The 21,876-nt window shown below is 31.3% G+C and overlaps 1 protein-coding gene across 2 annotated transcripts; it reads right to left on the bottom strand.

The window, feature by feature from the left end:
* Positions 1 to 307: 307 nt before the first annotated feature.
* On the bottom strand, positions 308 to 18,430 carry MS3_00001725 (uncharacterized protein; the record flags this gene model as incomplete). Of its 2 annotated transcripts, XM_035729629.2 has the most annotated exons (8): positions 308 to 371; positions 449 to 587; positions 3,796 to 4,351; positions 5,348 to 5,605; positions 8,191 to 8,532; positions 10,045 to 11,443; positions 13,333 to 13,769; positions 17,897 to 18,430. In XM_035729629.2, the coding sequence occupies 8 exons, from the start codon at positions 18,428 to 18,430 to the stop codon at positions 308 to 310; spliced, it is 3,729 nt and encodes a 1,242-aa protein (XP_035586438.1). The 2 variants fall into 2 exon arrangements, with proteins under 2 accessions (XP_035586438.1, XP_051074635.1); XM_051209202.1 differs by lacking the exons at positions 308 to 371; positions 449 to 587 and adding an exon at positions 1,453 to 2,392 and having other exon boundaries at positions 3,752 to 4,351; positions 17,897 to 18,376.
* Positions 18,431 to 21,876: the final 3,446 nt, after the last annotated feature.

Below are 21,876 nucleotides of genomic sequence, written 5' to 3'. Positions count from 1 at the left end.
AGATTTAATAACATCGATATAATTGAGTGCATGACGTTTGAGTGTTTTTGCATTGGGATGAATATGGTTTCGCCTTAGTGCCTTCCAGAAACGTTTAGGATAACCATTACTTGCGATACAGCTGTCGAAAGATTTTAACATTGATACTAATTAGTTCTATTCTATAATTACTACTTAAAAACCTGCAAGTAGTCAAAACATAAAAATTAAGTTACCTGTAATATAGTTGGGTTTAGAGATTAAATTGTTTCCTCTGACACGAAACTAAATCTTCAGTTTCTAATGAGTAGACAGTTATTTGGTTTTTCTAATATTTCACCATCTTACTGAACTGAGATATTGTGTATATTCCCTTCATTATATTACGTAGTCTGTAGTAAAGTATCTATAAAAAATTTTGCTTGGGAACGAGATCCTAGGCATTGTTAGGCAAATGTCCATTAGTCACATCATGCTCATTGAGTTCTTAAATGTCAGTAATGTAGATGGAATGGTGTAACGCAATTCAGGTGCTAGGATTTTAATCTCATTGAATTTACTCAAGTTATAACAACCGGACAAAAAGTATACTTTATTGACCGAAGCAGCTTATTAAAAATAACTGTAGTCTTTAGAAAGAAAGAGCGGTTTCAAAGAATTAATCGTTATTAAAGTGGATTTATTTTGAGAATTTTACTTCGGCGGATTATATCAAAGTTGATAAACCTTAATATAGTTGATGTCAGAATAGGAATCTATTAATTTATATTGTATTACAGGTTATTTAGTTGTAAAATTTTGACATCACTACAATTAGTAGACTGATTACACACAATAAACCATTTACATTCAATCATGAATTGAAGCTAAACAAAATTAAATCAATTTATAAATAAGTACTAACCTAACGAAAATCAATAAAAAGTAGCATAATTTGTTACTATGATAAATCATATTTTAATGATATTCCCGTTTATTTATATAAGAACAACTATGAATAATAAACTTCAATTTAATAGTATTAATTCTTATGAGTTGATCTGCATTCCTATTAATAATCACTAATTAACTAAATGTTATTGATTTGGAATAAAAACCTTCATAGTTAGATAAACAGTTAGATAAATAATAGATTATGCTAGTCAAGAATAAAATGTCTGACAGCAAAACGTTAAAAAAAAATTGATAAGGAAAGAATGAGAACAGAAAGTAATTGATATGAAAATGCAAAAATAATGAAATCTGAGACAACTGATAGACATTTTATAAATTAAGTATTTATTGTATAATTCTTAGATGTTATTAAGATGTAGTGTAATTTTGTGTTGAAATATATTCGATTGTGCCCAACTATAAGTTCTTGTTCACTACAAAACTATTGAATCTATTATGTAGTAACAGTAAACAATATTCTATGAAAAACATTTAAAAAACAATTTTTTTTCTTAGATTATGATTATTTATTTATTTATTCTGTCACTTAATATCCCATATGATATTGAAATTTTTAATGCATAGAATTTCTTATAACTAAATAAATTAAAATAATATAAAGATTTAACTTATTTCAATGATCATTTTAACAAATAAACTTAGATATTGTTTGTTTATTTGTTTGTTTTAAATGAACTTTACAGTGTAGTATCGTAATGTCATTCAAGAGGGAAAGAAAAACATATTCTATGTTATTCCGATCCACTTTTTATGTATTTCTGTTTATTCATATTTCAGGTATATATATATATATATATACTAACATTAACTTCCCCCCATAACATGTTATGAATTAATGAAGAAAGTCATTAAAACAAATAGTTGTTCAAATGTCATTTATATATATATTTGTTTATTTGTCTGACAAAATCAATAGAAAATGATTTTTTTTTAAATGTAAGTTTTGTTGTTGTTCTTCTTCTTCTTTAAATGATTCAACTAGACTGTATAAATAAGCGATGATAATAATAATAATGACAAAAGTAAAAAGTAATAAAAACAACAATAATAAAAGAGAAAAGTAAAGAGAACACTTGATAATCATAAGTTATTATGAGTTAATTTCTCTTTGTTGTTGTTGTTGTTGTTTTTCTTTTGTAATTTTATTTTTCGTTAACGAAATGAAATGTTGAAATATTTGGAAAATATTTTGAATAATGATTGATAATAACAGTTTGATTTTTGTTTTGTTTTTACTGTATCTCTTATTTGTTATCCAAAGGAATTTTTATTTTCTAATTTTTTTTTATTTATTTATTTATTAATTCATGTTTCTTTTAGGAGGAGGGATTAATTCTTTGATCATATATGAACATCGTATACGTTCATATTGGGGTAATAATAATAGATTTTCTTTATTCATAAAAGATTTTAACATAGTTGTTTGAATGACTTTATAGCCTAATTGAGAACATACTTCCTAAAAAAAATTAGTTATATAACATGAATAATATAAATAAATAAATATGATATTACATAATTAAATATTGAATAAAATTTAATTAATTAATTAATTACAAGCAAATCATATGTATTAGTCATTTGTTCAAGTATTAGCAACCAATTATTCAATGTGTGGATTGTGTTCAATAATAATAATGATGAACTTTACATCAACTTCAATTTATACTGTTAAAAAGGTCATTCAACACTTTCTCTTAATTAATCATATTACCTTATAACTTATTACATTTTTTTAATTATGATTAAATTATAGATTCAATGAACTATGGTTGACTGAATACATTTTGAATGTTTAAATTTTTATGATCATTAATTTATCTATTCAATGATAGAGTTACGTAATGATTCATTTGAAACCCTGTAAAATTTTATTATTCTTCCAAGGCAGAGTGAGTTGGAGAATGTTGGTCGGTAGCCTATGCTCCATTGAGAGTAACAGGCGTAAGTAAGTAAGTAGAAAAGTAGATTGATATTCTCAGAAAGGGTTTTGTGGAGATTTTAGAAATTTCACTAGTTGAAATTATGAGCCTAATGGTTAAGCGCTCGTGTGCGAGACCGATAGGTCCTGGGTTCGAATCTCGCGAGGCAAGATCATGGATGCGCACTACTGAGGAGTCCTATACTAGGATGAAACGGCCGCCCAGCGCTTCTAGGTTTTCCATGGTGGTCTAGCTTCAACTGACTCATAATTTCAACTAGTGAAATTGATATTCCACGATTTTTCTTTGAATATGATAATTAATTACAGAAATTTAATAATAATAATACATACATACATACAATAATAGTTTTAGTCAACTATAAACGTTATCTAAACTTAAATAGCACTTTGTTTTATTTTATCTCAATTAAATTTAATCTAATATCCACTTGGTCTTGTTTGCTTGAATCTTCCTATTGAGGTTAAAGACTGCATTTGATTAGTCTGTTATTGGTATGTGTGCATACTGTGTGTATTGCCTCGATATTGGCTTAATTCACAAGCTTTATAAATACGCATCCTGGATTCCACTGCCAGCCATCACCCATCTTTGTTTATAAATCTAATTTTGTTTTATGAATCTTTATGTTAAATTATATACTCCTAAAATTCATGTTAGATGAAGTTAGTTGGTAAAAATTAATAATATATAGTTCACTTATCCTTACTAAGAAGGCTCCTACTATGTAAATCCTTAAATATCGGTCATATTTGTCCCGAATTATTTAGACGAAAATTAATACCTACTCATTTCTTAGCTGAAAAAGTGAATTGCACATTTTAGATTTGATGGTACCTAGAATGTAGTCCTGAAAATTCTTTCATGGGACTTACTTCAGTCACTTCATTTGTATTGAAGGTTATGACACCTAAATAACCCTGTTTAGCAGCAATTCTCAGCAAATCTCTTTCTAATCTGGTCAATAGTTTCAGTGATATTTTCTTCCAGTTAGATAACATGTACTGTAAATATTTTGATTTACTGTATGGGGATTGAGATGTAATGGCAACCATTTGAGTAGCAAGTAAATTATCCATCGAAATATCTTCAAATTGGTCTTCATTACTACACTCGTCAAAAAATTGTTGAATTAATGCTAGTTTTGGTGTTTGGTGAAGCAGAGGAACATGCTTAGCTGGAAGACTGATTATGACACCAACTAATTTATTTTTTACAAACGTGTGTTCATATGGATTCTCGTAATAATATCTCGCTGTCAATACGATCCCTGGATTAGATTTATGAGCATTCAGGAATACTTCAATCGCTTCTGTTAAATCTGTCCGATCCAATTTTAGTGCATGAGACAACCGGTCTTTTTCAATAAATGCATTAACTAAAACATCGACAATTTCATGTCTCTCAGTTACACTAAAATTTCCATCATTCCACTGTTCAATAAAAATCTCGTAGCTACCCTGAGGACAGATTGTCTGTATAAAGAATAGAAAAGTATTCAAAGTTAATTGAAGGTATTTGCTACAAGATTCTTATATTTATTAAACATTGTAACAACTAGAAAAATTTGGTGAACTATCAATTACTTTACACCAATAGTTTATAGAAATTAATGCACTTTTTGTACAAATTTAAAGCTCAAGGAAGTTCAAAAGCATATCTAATTTATCAGATAATAAAACGTGGATATCAAACTATAAAAGTGGTCGACAGGTTTAGTCAACGACAAAACTAAACCACAAGATTGATTAATAATATTTATGGTCATCTGATCAAACAGTTAACTCTGCATCACGGATTGATGTTAGTTAGACATCTATTGGAAATCAGGAGTGACTTGAAAGCGATTTCGTCTTAATATGAGACTTCAGAATAATGATTATCCATGAAAAACTTAAAGATCAAGCCCAGGAGCGTAACTTATAAATACGTTTTATAGCCCTCTGTCTTGTAAGTAATTTGCAATCATTATTATCTAAAACAACAAATAGAGATTACATTGAGATCATGAGCTGATCTTGTTTAGATCACCATTGAAAACTTGGAGGCACTGGATAGCCGTTTTGTCTAAGTGTGAGACTCCTCAGAAGTTCGGATCTACTACCCCACATGTGGCAATCGAACCCATGAACTTCGATTTTGCGTGCGAACGCTTCCAGGTTTTCGACGATGGTCTAACCTAGATCAATTTATAATTTCAGTGAACTTCAACTATTTCTACAACCCCATACTGACAAGTAGATATTAGTCACTAATGAGCACAGCTTAAAAAAACGTAATATTTTGTAAAACGTAATCCGGAAGTACATATTTTACTCTATACATAATTGGCATTGAATTTGAATTCGATTCATAGACCGTTTATACAAACGGAAGGAGATGAGCCAATTGAATATACTAACAATAGTGGAGGTTTTAATTTTCGGGCATTCATATTGATAAAGTTGTAGAAAACGTTCTAACCTACTTACGGGTGATAAACAACATTCATCTTCCACCAGTGGTATTCGATTAATCAAATTACATGTATGCGATTTTTTCAAAATTTTATTCATCGAAATTTTGTTCACTGTCCATGGATCCGAGGTGAATGGCTCCTGAGTTTTTAGAAAATCCGATTCGGTATTTTGAAGATTTGTTAAAATCGACCCAATCTTTCCTGTCTTAGTGAATACATCAAGATTTACATTAAATCCAAGCTGTCTTAATTGTTCTGTGGCTAAGACAGTCTGAAAAATAAATTACACAACAATATCAGTTATTAGGCTAATTGAGGCTGTTCATCTTGGTTTTCATCATTATTATTTTAAACCAAATAATGTAGATAACAATAATTTGAATATTTTAGGATGATGGAGAATACTTTTGGCTCATGATGGGGATGTTGGGGTAGTTGTGATCTCTGAGCTGGGTGGATTGACTGTGAAATTCTCATTGTTATTCTGAACAATATCATCATCAGTACTTTAAAGAGAAGTTGGGTACCCGAATCTCTCCATAACTGACTAACAGGTTGTGCTATTGACCTTAAATTTGGGTGCTTGTTATCAACAACTTTGTGGTCGTTATTTATACTCTTGTTATGGTTATTTTCTCTCCTGACCTGAATTCTGATCTTGTGTTTGTTGATCCTTCTTATTGTTTGATAGATTCATGCTAGAGTTCTAGGCTTCTAAAAATTCTCTGGCATTCTTTCTATTTCCTTGGTCCAATACCCCAACATTTATATAAGTGCACCTACGTCGTATCGTCTAACAGCTAGCTGGTGTTCATATAGATATATGCAAAGAAGTCAGTCACTTTGTTCTATATAGTGCTTTTATCAGTTGATACAATTTATCTCATGGATAATGCTCGTCTTCTCTTCATTTGTTCCGAATAGGACGAAACGCGCGTCCTGGATTCCACTGTCAGCCCTCTTCTGTAATTGGATCCTTCCTCAGTATTGTTATTGCCTTCAAATGCTCCGGCATGAGTGAGGATGAAGAGAGTTCTCTCACCCTCTAGAAATACTCATATACTCCCATGAGTTTATAAACTCTTCTAGAGAAGTTCCATTCACTACTTTCTTGCGGCGAGAGTGTTGTTTATGAAGTAAGGGGACGTAAGGCTAACATCCGGGTTGGTAGATTTGAAGAATTATTTAAATTGAACTCCTTCAACATCCAAATAGTATTGTAAATAACACAACACATGGGTTTGGCTATGTTTTCGGAAAATCTTGACATTGATGTTTGCTGAGCATTCAAGAATCAAGTGAAGTATTAAGAAACCGTTCACTGTTTATCGACTCAAAAGGTTTGTTTCGCGAGCGCTTATACTGAAGATCTATAAAATCTTCTTCCAGTTTGACTAACGTCAATTTTGCTTTAAGCCCCAGAGAACAGGAGATAATAATTAGTTGGATCGCCACCAACAGTCCTTTTTATGCTGCTAGATAAGAAAGTTTTGTCAAACCGTGAAAAAATTGGCGGTATAGACAATGTGGTTCCGTACATTTTTCCTATAACTAGACAGATTGCAGTCCGGACGTAACCAAAGGTGAGTTCTGCCAACACTTTAGTAATCTCAGGAAGGTGCCTTCGATAGATACTGTAGTAAGGACAACAGCTTTGAATGGGCAAATCAGGCACCCAGGAACCCAGTAGAATCGCTTGAGTAGCCAATAGGGACTCATTGATCACAGGTTATATAATATAGTGACCGTTTACCGAAACTTTAAGTAGATTAAAATATGTTTCTTAGCAGCAACAATTCCCGACACATTCATCGCTGATGTACCCCTTATCATCCTCATTTTAAAACCAAGCTTGGACTTAGATTGGTTACAGTGCTATCAAATATCTCTGGCTTGAGTATATACAAGACTTTCACTCTTTTTAGAGTGTTTATTTGAATTTCACTCATGGTTTGGTTTACTCCAGTCTTATCATTTGTTTTAGTGACCTCCAAACGTCTCGTCTTGAGCAGATCAATGTAAGTGGATTGGCTGTAGATTCTGCTTCAACCAACTATTAGCCCAAGTTAGCCTCAAGAATGGCCTTCCTTTCAGCAGAATATGTAGATCGGTATTGGTTGCATTTTTATGACGTCATGGAAATTGTGATTTAAATTCTTTGCAGCCCCGTCAAATATCCAGCCTATAAGCTCTGGCTTTCTACAGGTTCTTTATAAATCCTTGAAGCATATCAGTTTACCTATGTGAATCACAAGTCTGATGATAATCTTAGATCATCAGGTAAGGATGTTTTATAAAATTTGATTAAGGACTAGGAAACCTGGTGAATGGGGCACGTTAACGAGTTAAGAACAACAGCCCGATGCTATTTTAAATAGTCCCATTCACTAGAAGCAAGAACCCTGATGTAAGTGAAATAATCTGTGAAGTCGATGAAGCCCCAGTTTCTAGCATACAGTGACATCTTGGACACCGAGTAGAGTGTTCTGAGAAACGGTTCGTATGGCATGTTGCCACATCAACATCGATCAGACTCTTTCGTTCTCTCTAGGCAGTAATGACTGATTCATTTAACATGGAGGGGGGGAAACTGTGAGGAACCACAATTTTTGAAGTACTACGATTCATCCGACATCAGAGTTATTCTAAGTATGTTAGCAAAATTTTCATAGAGATATTCAAGTTTATCACTTAACTCATTGAAAATCATCTGATAAATAGTGAGTTATGAATATAAGCTTTCTAGATTAATTGTAAACAAAGTCGCTTTAATTTAATATGACAATGTCATATAAAGGAACTAACTTATTGCATATTTTAAAAATAATAGTTTACTAGTAGCTACATTTTTCTTACCAGTAAAGAATCACCTCCAAGTAAATAAAAATCTTCGTCATCTTTTGGTTTACCAGGTATAACATCACCATTTGGTCCACGAATCCCAAGTACTTCAGCTAGAACTTTTCTTGCACGTTCTCGATCTCTACTTAACTTAAAATCTCTTGAACTTTTACCAAATGACTGGTCAGATGTACTATTATTATTTTCTGTCATATGTTTTACTGGATCATTTACCCAACCAGGTTGTAGAACTTTCGTTATTTCAGAAATTTCACAATAATGTTTAGAGTAATAATACTGGCGTAAATACTCTTTGTCAACTTTCCCACTAGTTCTCATTAGTGGAATATGGTCAATCTGATAAATGTTTGAAAAATTAAAGGTAAATTAATTAATAATTCATTCTATTTAACATGTTGTATGAATGAAATGCTTTTTCAGAAAAGAAAATTAAAAACATCTTCATACATTATAGAGTTAAAATTGTTCAGAGAAATAAGTAAACAAAAACAATCACAGAACATTATCAACTGACGTAATATTAACAATTTTGATGGTGTTACGATATTCTGTATGAACTGAAAACTGTCACATAAAGTCTAATAATTGCTCAGCATAAGACTACATTATTTTATAAAGTGAGATTATCTTTATTATGTATTTATATAAGCGTATTAACTATGCAATCAATATCAAACAAACTTCTAGGGTAGATTAGTAGATATATTGAATTCATTAAAAATCAGAATAATTTACTGAATATTTTTCAGTTATATGTATTAGGAGAGTAAAACGCAAATTGTTTGGAAAAAAAAATTTTAAACAATGATCAAGGTTTATTACAACTCCTCCTGTAGCACTTTTAGGGCTACTGTCAGTTCCAAACCTAAGTAAAGGAAGAGGGTTGAGCGTGAGGTCAACATCCAAATCGCGTGCAAAAACAGTCTTGCTAAGAAAACGTCAACCAGTATAAACAAATTAAACCATTTATTATTATTTTTATTATTAATGGCTTTATTCAACATTATACTTTGGTACAATATAGAATTCTCAGCACACGGTATTTCAACAAGTTACTTACGCAAAAAAACAGTAACAAAAACAAAAAAGGTTTAAAAAAACCCTAAAAACTGTACAACTTTTAAAATTAGAGACATATTAAGAATACAGGTTATTGACTAGGTTAACCCTAACAACCTGTTCGTCACAGAGTATATTTGCTAGGTAAGGTATTATAGAACTTTTATACTTTTGATCGCGTGCATGGATTTTAATATAATTACGTCTCGTTCTACCAGAAGATATACAAGGAGAAAGATAAGAGTAAAGGGGATGGTTAGTATCTGATAAAATAACACCTGCTAGGAGTTTGCACGACTTTAGATGTCTATCCACAACTATATTAATTATGACCTCGAAAGATTCACCACACATCTTGCTAACCGCCTTCAGCACTCTCCGCAATACAGCAAAGTCTTTTCTCAAAAGCCCACGAAAAAATAATGGAGAACAGTAAAGAATAATAGGTAATATGCAAGAACTGACAAATTTTAAGAGTAAATGACGAGTAATCCCAAGAACATGCAATCTCTTTATGTAGTAAGTCAGACGGAAAACCTTCTTCCATAACAATAAAACGTGGGAAGACCAAGAGAGATCAGAGGAAAAGGTGACACCAAGATAATTGACCTTCAATACTGTGTTTATCAAAGAGTCTCCAATGGCACAAGCATTATGGGATCTCCACCCTCCATGTTGGAGAAAGAATTACAAATAATAACCTGATATCCTTCTACAAATACGAATAAATCAATTGTTTTTTGAGTTTAATGTACCTTGAAATGTGAGATGTAGTCATATTTAACTTACATTTATGAAGGTAGGTGACAAATATGGTGGTAAATAATGACTAAATACGGCAATAAAATCATCTTGTTTAGGTAGATCTTCTAATTTATCATGATTTTCTTTGGGCTCAATATTCATTGTGTTTCGATTCTCATTCATATGAAGTACATAAAAGCATACTAGTTTTAAATCACGTCCATGTACAGTTTGTATTGTTAATGTAACTGTTTCTGAAACTTTATTTACAAGTAGTTCTTCTCTAGTACAGCCTATCATATTTTTAGCTTTCCAGTTCTTCTTTAATTCAATAAATAGATTATCTATATCATTTGCATGAAATCTTATTCCATTGATTTTGATTAATTCATTAGTTCGACCACATATGTATAAGTGATTGGTTTGAGGATCAATAAATCCTAAATCTCCTGGCATAAACACACTAATTTCTTTTGAACTGTTATTTTCACATGACTCTACATCTGACTTGCGCTTGTTTGTATCCACACAATCCAAGTCTTCTGGCAAAGCCTCAATACGTTGACAGCTACTTGCACTGTCGGAAACCTGTTGTCCAAGTATGCATACATGACCAATATGTCCTTTAGGCAAAAGTTTAAACGGAAATTTATCCCAGTTAGGTTTTTGGTCTACTGATCCAATAATCGATAATGATGGATTAGACCACTTGTCTGGCTGATTTTCGTCGTCTTTTTCGTGACGAAGATGATCATCATCATTATTCTGAACTATGAAAATAGCTGTTCCTTGAATTGCAGTACCAACGGATAATACTGGTTTTCCAGATTCATTATTTTCCCTTTCTAAACCATATGGTACAACTTTTGTGTGCTTCATCACGTCTATTTCACTACGAAATACTAAGCCAGTTACGTCGCCAGCTACCTCAGTTGTACCGTATAGATTTATTAGTCGCATTTCTGGGTTTTTGAATAACTGAAAGAATTCACAAGCCATTTTGGGATGAACTATATCACCACTAACAATCACTGTTCGCAAACTGGACAGGTGACTTGTTACTATTTCTTTTGGTTTCAAACGTAATTGTTTTAACCACAGGTTCATTTGGGTAGGAACTGTAGTAATATGACTAATTTTAAAGTGTTTGGTAAGGTTGATCAGTTGCTGGACATCAGTTACTGACTTTTCACTTGGACAAGCTGATCCACCAGGAACAACTACCGGTATCCCAGCTAAAAGACAGCTGAATAACTCAGTAAATGCATCAACGAAACCCCAAGCCGTTTTCGCTAAACCAATGCGCCTAACTGATACATTTGAGTTACATGTAGCACTTTCGAAGTTCGGCAAATCCATATCTGAAGTTGAGTCCCACTGCCACTCCAAGCGATTAAACATTTGAGTTGTTCTAAGTTTTACGGGTTTTGGACAAGAGTTTGTACTAAAAATAAAAGAATAGAATCAATCAATATTGATCAGAATGAAATGCGGTTATTTGTGAAATTAATTGGTTACCATATGCATTTAGTTATGAAAAATGCAATTCATGCAGATCTGAATTATGTATTCTGATAGTGGTTTGAAGACTTTTGAATAACAGTTTGACATAATTCAGCATTTATCAAGTCTCAATAAAAGTTCTTAGGAATATTTCTCCTAATACATAAATTCACATGCTAACGATAACATTTAGTTCTTAAGTAAGTAAACTGGAAATAAAATTGCTCATGAATTTATTTCGTAATTCTTAATCCTACTTTAAATAAACTTTTTAAGCCAAATGGATAGAGGTATGCTTTCAAATATTTTCACGAAATGGTAAAACCCCTTCGTTTAATTTTAACAATTCGTAAATATTTATAATACATTCATACATTCGTTGAAACATTAGTCTAAGCAACCAGATCAAAAAAACATCGGTCAAAATCACCATATATAATGTCATGCTTAATCAAGAATGAACCGGATGCTTGACAACAACACTGGATTATAGAGAATCGCTTTCTCTTTCAAACCTATTGAAATGACATTTTAACTAAGCAGCATCAGTTTTACCTGAAGATGTTGCACTCAATCCATTTTGAGGCCGTTTAAATGAATTAATAAGGAGTCGTATATAAGGAAGAAACAATTGTTCAGTAGTTCCTCATTTCGAGTAGTCTAAGTGTGGTGAATGCTACTTATGTTGACAGATATAAGCAGTATATAGCATAAATTGGAAGTGGAATTCATGCAAACAGAAGATTGAGAACATTCAGTTGGAGAGGAAACAGAAATAAGTTGTAATAACAAAATAATTGAAAGAACCATAAAGCATGTAAAAGTCAACTGACGAAAGATATGCGTATTGAATGTATGGTTTTTACATTTTATGAAAGCATTCTGTAATTTTGCATTAAACAATAAATTGATCTTCTCACCTAGGCTCTCGTTCACTACAACATTCATTATCAGCCTATGATGTAAATTATCAGCAAATTGTTTTAAAATTTAATTATATCCTTCCTGTTTATGTATGACTGACAATATAAAAAGTATAAAGCAGAATACACAGCAATTTTTTATTCTGGTTCAACTGGCCAATTACTTGTTAAATTTTACTATTGTTTAACAAATATTCCAAATAAACTCGAATAGTATTTGGTTAAATTTAATAGCACAATTATAATCTATTATTCATGTAGATTGAAATTGATTTTTTATCCTAAAATTGATTAAACTTTTAACATCGATTCAATCTTGAACATTTGGCAAGACTATTAATCTATAGATAAACCAATCAGATTTAGGAAATTAGGTGTTGGATTTTAGCTCGAAATTTATTTATTCATTTGGCTAAATAGCATTTTGGTACTTTAGCTTATGTCAGTTCGTGATAAAAATCCTAAATCTACTTCCTAATCATCAACTTTAATTTTAACTCCATACACTGATTTATAACCTTCATTAAGTCCTAGTTAGTAGGTGGGGCATCCTCAAGGTCACTTCAAAGTCGCTCAAAGGTCATTTGCATTCCACACTTTCCTTTATGTATTATTAATTCTAGAACAGATAGGTTGAAGTTAGACATTAACACTGTTGGATGTCGACCGGCACAGTGGTCTATTGGTTAAGCGCTCGCGCGCGAGATTGATAGATCCTGGGTTCGAATCCCACGAGGCGAGATCGTGGATGCGCACTGCTGAGGAGTCCCATACTAGAATGAAACGGACGTTCAGTGCTTCCAGATTTTCCATGGTGGTCTAATTTCAATTGACTTGTGATTTCAACTATTGAGATAATAAATAATAAAATATTTTTAAATAAAATATATTAAAATTTGATTATTACCTTCCTGAAGTGAATAATACCAATACAACTGGATCTGATTCAAATGGAAATAAACAAACTCTAATTGGAATAGATGCAGTATAAATATCTGATCTAGAATAATATTTTGATAATTTCATTAATTTAATATATTCATATATTTTTACATCAAATGATTGAAATGTAATTTTTAATTCATTTAAATTACCAATTATAAAATCATTAAATGAAAATTTTTTCAATAATATTGATTTATTATTATTATTATTATTATCAATAGATGATGTGATATTATCATGATAATTTTTATTGATTTTATCGTCATATATATAATCATAATAATCTTTAGCAATTAAAATTAAAATAGGTTTTAATTTATTTAAAATTTGTGAAATACGTCCAGCTGGGACATTACGATCAAGTGGCATATATGCTAAATGTAATTTCATACATGCAATCTGAAGAAAGAAAAAAAAAGAAAAAAAGAAAGAAGAAGAAGAAAACAATATAGATAACATGGATAATAATTTCTTCTTCTTTTTTATGTTCTAACATTTCATAATATAAATGAATAAATATTTTTTTAAAAAATGATAATTTTTTTTGACACTGAAAACCATGGAAACAATGAACAGTTGTCCGGTCATAGAATTTATAAATATAAACAACATTGTATTTCATAGACTAAACAGTATGATTAATTCGTGTAAACATCTACCTGACGCAATTGGAATAAAATGATATTCAAGAAAAAAAAATATTATTCCGTCTAAATTTACAATTATCTCTTGTTGACTAGTGCCTATCGGCATACAGTGATGTTTATGATAGTCTTAGAAGTTGAAAAAATAATAACAAATAAATACATACATACATATAAGACTACTAATTAGTAAATATTTATGTCACATAGTGGAAAATGATCTGACAAGAAAAAAATTCTTTTTATTACATTTAGCTGCATAACTGTGAAAATAAAACAGTAGTCTTTTTATGCTCATTTTAATGTACATCTACCCTACTTCGGTTTGTCATAACTATTCACGTAACCTAAAAGTGTTTTTCTAGACTACTTTTTGTAACTAGAGACGTTTTCTAGATTTAAAATTAATCGTTTTTTTCATATTGTACTTTAATTTTGTGTTTTTCTTTTTTTTTCTTTTCTTTTTTATGATAACCAACTGTATTCCTGTTAACGTTTACTTAGAGAAATTAAGTAAAGACAATTACTGTTTCAGACAAAACAAACAATCTGAATACTTATTCATGTATAACTTGATTATTTATCAGTTTTGTTGACGTAATGAGAAATATTAATCATGAATAGTAAATATGTCAATTAAAATAATACGAACATTTTTGTTTGATGATTCATAAATTGCTTACTAATAACCAAATTCAGAGATTAAAATTAATTAAATAGTATTAGTAGTTGGATTACATTTGAGATTATGAATGTATACAATTGAGTATTCCTAAGGTGCGCATCCATGATCCCGCACCCCACGAGATTTGAACCCAGGAGTCACATACTAGGACAAAACGGCCGTCCAGTGCTTTCAGGTTTTCCATGCTGGTCTAGCTTCAATTGACTCATGATTTCAATCTGTGAAATTTCTAAAATCTCCACAAACCCCTTCTCATAATATTCCTAAAGTGTTTACTATTTTCAATTAGTTTACTTCTTAATTTAAGTCTACAATGTACATTATTCTTAAAAGTTACTAATTAATCCCAGTCTTTAATATTTTAGTTGACTATCGAAATTTATTTACAATATATAGTGATAAAGTATTAAATCTATTTTATTACAGTACATTTTGAACTGACGTAATGAATAAAATACTTAAATTGTCAAACTGATCAAAAATATAAACGAAAACAGTTTTAAGGTGACACATTACTTATTATTACGATCAAATAAAGCCTGAGTTAGTACATATAGTAACGACTGATCTTAATTCACACAACCTAGAGATAATCCTAGAAGGGTTTATGTCTTCTTATCCCTCTGTGGTTTTTGTTCTTGTAATGGTTTATACTGTGGTTAAAAAGGTAATGATTCAGTATATTTATTCATTTCTCTAAAAAATAGCATAAAATAATCTGACGAACGAGTTTACGTTCAAATGATGAAGCCACAATAATTTTCACTCAAGTAAACATTACGCTAGCTATTAATTCGACAGAATGGAAAGCTGAACGTCCGTAATTTCGTGATAATCCATCTCTAACGGTGATTTTGCGTAATTTTATTAATAAATAGTTCATATTAGTAAGGTGTCAGAACTGACTAGGGTTGCCCATACGTTCTTAATTCACGTTGATGCTTAGGCTATGGAGCTCCATTTTTCAGTGGGATAATAGTGCAGACCAATCTTGAATTATAAGTGTGACAGCTGCGAATCATGTGCGATTAAATATTTAAGTTTATTGATAAAAGGTTGTAGGGTCAGTGAAATGTCAATGAACCCTAGCCAAATCATCCGGCAGTTGAGTCACTGAATATCAAGCAGATCATCAATCCCTGTCAAGGACAACCACCGCATATCAGTTAACTGTATACTATGGACTAGCCCATGCGGTCGTGGTCTCGCTATTTTCTCTGTACTCATTCTTACTAATATATTTCCATAATAATGTCCTTTGTGCTATATGGTATTCAAAGCAGTCATAGTACTTTGATACGTTGAAGAGATAATCCACGTTAGATGCTGACCGCGAGGTGTAATTTCAAAGTTAGCTGGTTAGTCATACCATTCCCGTCTGATTCGAGTAGGCCTCCAATCATTCAACGTAGATCATCTACTTTAGTGATCTATAAAGTTCAGAAAATTTGACTTCATTAGCAATGTTACACGATACGTCCTTACAAGGTCTTTGCATTAATTCATTTAAAGTAGATTGCACTTTATGGATTGGCTTTAATGGATAAGGATGACCGACGTAGTAAAATTATGACTACAGTTGCTTTCATTTATAAATTCATAAAGATTTAGTCATTTCCTTTGTTAACTGATGAGTATTACTAAAAAGTGTAAGTGATTAACACTATTTCCTCATTTTTATATTGTAAGAGATTAAAACATTTCAAAACCAAATCATTCAAGTCAATGATAAATATTAAAATAGGTCATTTCAATATAAGTATAATTATGTGAACGTTTTTACTAGAAATATTTATTTATTTATTACCTATTGTCACTCGAAACATTTTTACGTAGAATAATGACTTATATTATTTTATCAAATATAGATAAAAAGAAAACAGTTAAAATACAAGGGATACTTTTGCACATTTCGTCACAACAAACTACGCTAACCTTCTCTAAAATTTATGCTTTTTTCCCTGATATTAACCTTTAACAAATCATATTTAATAGTTGAATTCATGAGTCAATTAAAGTTAGACCGCCATGGAAAACCTGAAGTCACTGGACGGCCGTTTCGTTTTGGTATAGGACTCCTCATCAGTGCGCATCCACGATCCCGCCTCATGAGATTCGAACACAGGATCTATCAATCTTGCGCGCGAGCGCTTAACCTCTAGACCACTGGACCAGCACTCAATGGTGCAAACGTCTAACTTTACCTATACTAGGACGAAACGGCCGTCCAGTGTTTCTAGGTTTTCCATGGTTGTCTAGATTCAATTGACACATGAATTCAACCATTAAATTACTAAGAAAATTCAGTAATAAACAAATCAAAGTGAAGAAAAAAAACCGAAACATACCCATTAAGGGAATTAGAGCCAAAGAAGGATGAGAGGTTGGACGAGTCGTTTCTGCACGCAAAGTTCGGGCCCGGGTTCGTGTATTGCCAATGTCTCAACAGTGCATAAAATATTGTTTCGACACTCCTTCGATTCAATTCCTTTGACTCTGTAGATTGCTTTAAAAGAAGAATCGTTTGGAGCGGTATGTCCGTAGTTGATTAAGTGCCTCTGTATAGAATAAAACGTTCTACGCAGCTATGCTCCGTATAGTTTTCTCATGCCGGCCTACCATTCCTGGATGTGTTAAGGATAAGCTTCCGCTTTGGGCCATATCAATGTGTATTTTTGAATTTACCTGCTCATATGGGTCACATTACATAGGCCGCACAAAGCAATCACTTTCCAAACGCATCTCAGAACACTATCCGGCTTGGCTTTTAAAAGGAGAATGTAAAATAATTACTAGTTCTATACAGGAGCATTTAATAAACTGTGAACACACCGCTCCAAAGGATTCTTCTTTTAAAGTAATCTACAGAATCAAAGGAAGTGAATCGGAGGAGTGTCGAATCAATGTTAAACTACTATATTATCCACAATGCCCCTCCCTGGTTAAAACCATATTTAATCATAAATTCAAAAGTTGAATTTCTAGTGACAATTACTGACAAAAAAAAGTAAAAAATTTGAAGGCTCACATACCGCTTGTGACATTTGTCCTAATGTTCGCATGCACCTATTTACAAATTACTACTTCTCCTTTCTTAATATTAAATTCTTCAAATATACATTTGTTTTACATGAAGAATTTTAAACTAAACATAAATCACTTATATTATTAAATGTCATTTATAGTTACTCACGTACTTGAACTACAATACGATCTATTCCTGGAGGCATAAATAATGCAATCACTGTATCTGATTGATTTCTAAACTCAATTGGTTGATCTATTGATGAACTATGTTGATTTAATTGAGTTTTATTGATTTTATTGGTTATACTTGACCATTTACGTTCTAAATAATTAGCTAAATTCATTGCTACACGATTTGCTGCATTATTTAATTTTAAAAATGTCATTGTATAAATTTCATTAGATTCTTGATTTGAATGAATCTCTTCATTTGACCATTGTAACTGTTGTTCATAATCATTGGTAATTTGTTGTTTTTCCTCATATTTTTGTAAATTTTTATTAAAACAATTATGATTATTGGTTGAGATATCAGTAAACAAGTTGTTTTTATTATCAAATGAATTATCATTATATTGACATATAAAATTTACAGGATTTGGAACATGCCATATTGCTGTAGAAGTACAAATTGATGATTGAGTTAAATTTTCTAATAATGTATGAAGTAGTGGACTTTTTAATTGAACAGTTGACTGGGGCATTAATACATAAAATGTCTACATAAGTAAATGGATACAAAAACAAATAAAAATAAAGTATCAACTAGTCATATAAAAATAATCAGATTAAAAATTCATCATGTTATCAGAAATAGATTAGAATTATCTTACGGATCGATATGAGATACGTTTACGCCTGAGTGACCGATTTACATTATTTCACCCTTTTTGAAATTATAAGCTACAGTTCAAAAATTATGACTAGTATCTGATCTTTGCATGGGGGAGGGACCAGAAGGTTAAAACTTCGATTCCACTACACATGATTCATTAATTATTTCGCACACCTTTGGATGATAGATCGTTATTCCACCTTCAACCAAACTTTGGATAAACTGTTGTCTATCAGTCACTTTCATAAATTTATTTACTTCAAAGAATCACTTACGATAATAACGAATTTTAACACAAAAAAGAACACTTTGATATAGCATAAGTTAGAGATTATTGGTTGTTTTATAACACTCACTGTAAGCCTTGAATAATCGTTTGCTATTTGATGAGTTATACTATACTAGTTGAATAGTTTGTTTGAAAATAACTCTTTCAACGTCCTAATATATATTTGGTGAATTCACTAGTGATTTTATCTTCTAAAGTTCATTACATTAGGATTAATTTATTGATTCTATGGATAAGGTGAGTAATTAACAAACATCAACCATTCTAATATTTATTAGTCATTTGTACACTCTCATTTGAGTCACCCTGGCTTATAACTATCGTAAAATAGTAAATATGGATGTTTACTATTAACACCCACATCCAAAATATCTGTAAAAGAAAGTAGTTATCGTAAAATAGTTAAACAGAAGCACTATGGAAATGCTTTATCAAAAGAATTCTATTATGTATGTTTAACGAAGCGCTTTTATTTATTTGTTTATTTGAACACATAAATATTAGTACAAGGGGCACCAAATACATATGTGCCACACGAGTCAAATGATTTGTGTGTGAGCTGTGGTACTTTCCGTGTGCCCAGGCCAAAACAGGTGGTTTCCATAAAAGGATACAGCCTGAACCTTCCATTTAAAGGTCTGATCCACATGGCAGTGAAGCATCGTAAGGACATGCAGTCCCATGGTAGCCAGTGACCAACAATAGGTTCATACACCTATTGTTCACACAGGATACTGGAGCCCATGTGCACCATTGGTTTGAAATCAGGGTTTCCCAACTCCCTAGGTGAACCATCCGAGTCCACCAACCCAATTAAAGCGCCGGACACTCGCTTTTCGTCCTCTAAATTTCGTAAACAACACCTCAGCCACGAGAAGGCAGTGAGTAGGACTTCTCTGGCAGTGGCTGTATACGCATAACCATGTCAGAGCATTTGAAGAAAGAGAGAGCAGACTCTCCCCACCCTCTGCGGTACCAGGGCATTTGGGGGCCAATAAAGTGCTATTATTTATTTGTATACTGACATTATATTACATTCCGAAAAAGCAGGTCTAGCATATTGTTGTTTTGCTTAAGTGTGCTCAGTTGTCAAGGTGATTAGTGAAAATCTTTTAACATTCTTTGAGATTTTAAATTGTTGAATTTCTTAGGTTATATCACTGACTGATCTTAGTCGTACATCCACCGAAAATTGAAAGGCATCGAATAGCTGTTTCGTCTTTGTATAGAATTCGTCAAGAGTGCACATTTACGACTCCACCCAGGCTTTCACTGGGGTTAATCCGTTATGTAATCTATGATGTATACATACATTTTAAAGAGTTCGAATAAGAATATATAAGTGCCTGGGTAATTATTTAATAAAATATAAGGATGTAAATTGATCCTGTTGCTGACAAATTTATAATAATTTATAAATAAATAAGTGAACTTTTCACCTTCCTTCCAAAAAATCAATATTAAGAAATATATACAAATATATAAATGACAAATATCAACAAATAAATGGTTCCCTATGTTAAAATACAGACAAATGTGTTCATATAATATATTATTAAGGTAGCCATTTGAACTTATTTCAGATTCAGCAATTACTTTGATCTGACTAGACATCACGAACAAATGACCCGTAATTATATATATATATATATATATATATATATATATATATATATATATATAGATAGATATTCAACACCTGTATTTACCATAATAACTCACTTGTATCTGTATATAAAACTATTAACATCTAACATAAAAATATAACGAATTATTTTGATCATAATTAAATAGTTATAAGGAAATAGTTTCCGCATTTCTGATCAAAATTTCATTGTAAAATGTTAAGAGAAATTGACTAATATATCATGCATTTTTTCCAATATGTTCGTATGATGGTTTAAATATCTAAAAGTTTAACAGTTATGTACAAGGTTAAGCGTTTGTAAATCATAGCAAACACTCTAGGTTCGATCCCTGATGGGATCGTGGTTATGTATTTCTGATTAGTTCTATATTAAAATAAATTGATTGTCTCATGCTTTCTGGATTTTGTGGTTGCTAACTAAGATCATTGTTGAACGTTTTATAAGAAATTTTATTAATCTGCGCCAACTTCTTATAGGAATTATATATATATCAGAAGGGGCTGTTGTGGATATTATAGTAATTTCAGTAGTTGAGATCATGAGTCAATTGAAACTAGGCCTCCATGGGAAACCTAGACGCACTGGACGGCCGTTTCGTCCTATTGTCGGACTCCTCTTATATATGTATATATATCGATGGCTTTATGATGAGAGTAGTATAAACTGAAGTTCGATAGTAAAGTGGCGCTTAATGCTAAACTGTTTCATAAACATGGAATGGTGAACAGAAGCTTTTCCTAATCTGATTCAGGACAATAAACACAGAACCATTTACGTTATACAATAAACATAATAAAGTGGAAGAGCCGTTTGACATTTCTATTGATCTCAATTTCTTATTTTTGTTCATCAATTGATCAGTTGAAAATTAATTCTATATAACATATAAAAATAGTCTAAATTATTTTAATCTCTAACATTCTCACTCGTCATTCTAATACATTTTATTTATATGAAGTAGACTTTTACCCGAAAAAATATTTCCTTCTTATAATGATTTATGTAAAATGTTAATTATGGTCAAGTTGCATTAAACTTTTCTGAACCGGTTATTAATGATCAAGACTAGTCAAGTACATATTTGAAGTTGTCTAATATATTTAATCATGAAAGCGATTGGTGTAAAAATTGACATTTTCCTTTTTTTTGAAAACGTTCCGATAAATAGAAAGAAAATTTGTTTTCTAAACTGACAAATTTACTATATTTTGTTAGCTATGTATACTGAAGTAACAAAACTTTGAATGTATTTGTATGCTTTAGTCAATAAAATATCTTAATGAAAAAACCAAACTTGTTGGTAAACGGACACAATTCATCAAATAAAACGGAATTACATGTAACCTTCTTGATAAGATCATGATCAGTAGTATAACA

Source organism: Schistosoma haematobium, chromosome 1, assembly GCF_000699445.3.
Source record: "Schistosoma haematobium chromosome 1, whole genome shotgun sequence".
NCBI lineage: Eukaryota > Metazoa > Platyhelminthes > Trematoda > Strigeidida > Schistosomatidae > Schistosoma > Schistosoma haematobium.
The sequence above is the reverse complement of the archived record's forward strand: the minus strand, read 5'-3'. Positions and strand labels throughout refer to the sequence as shown.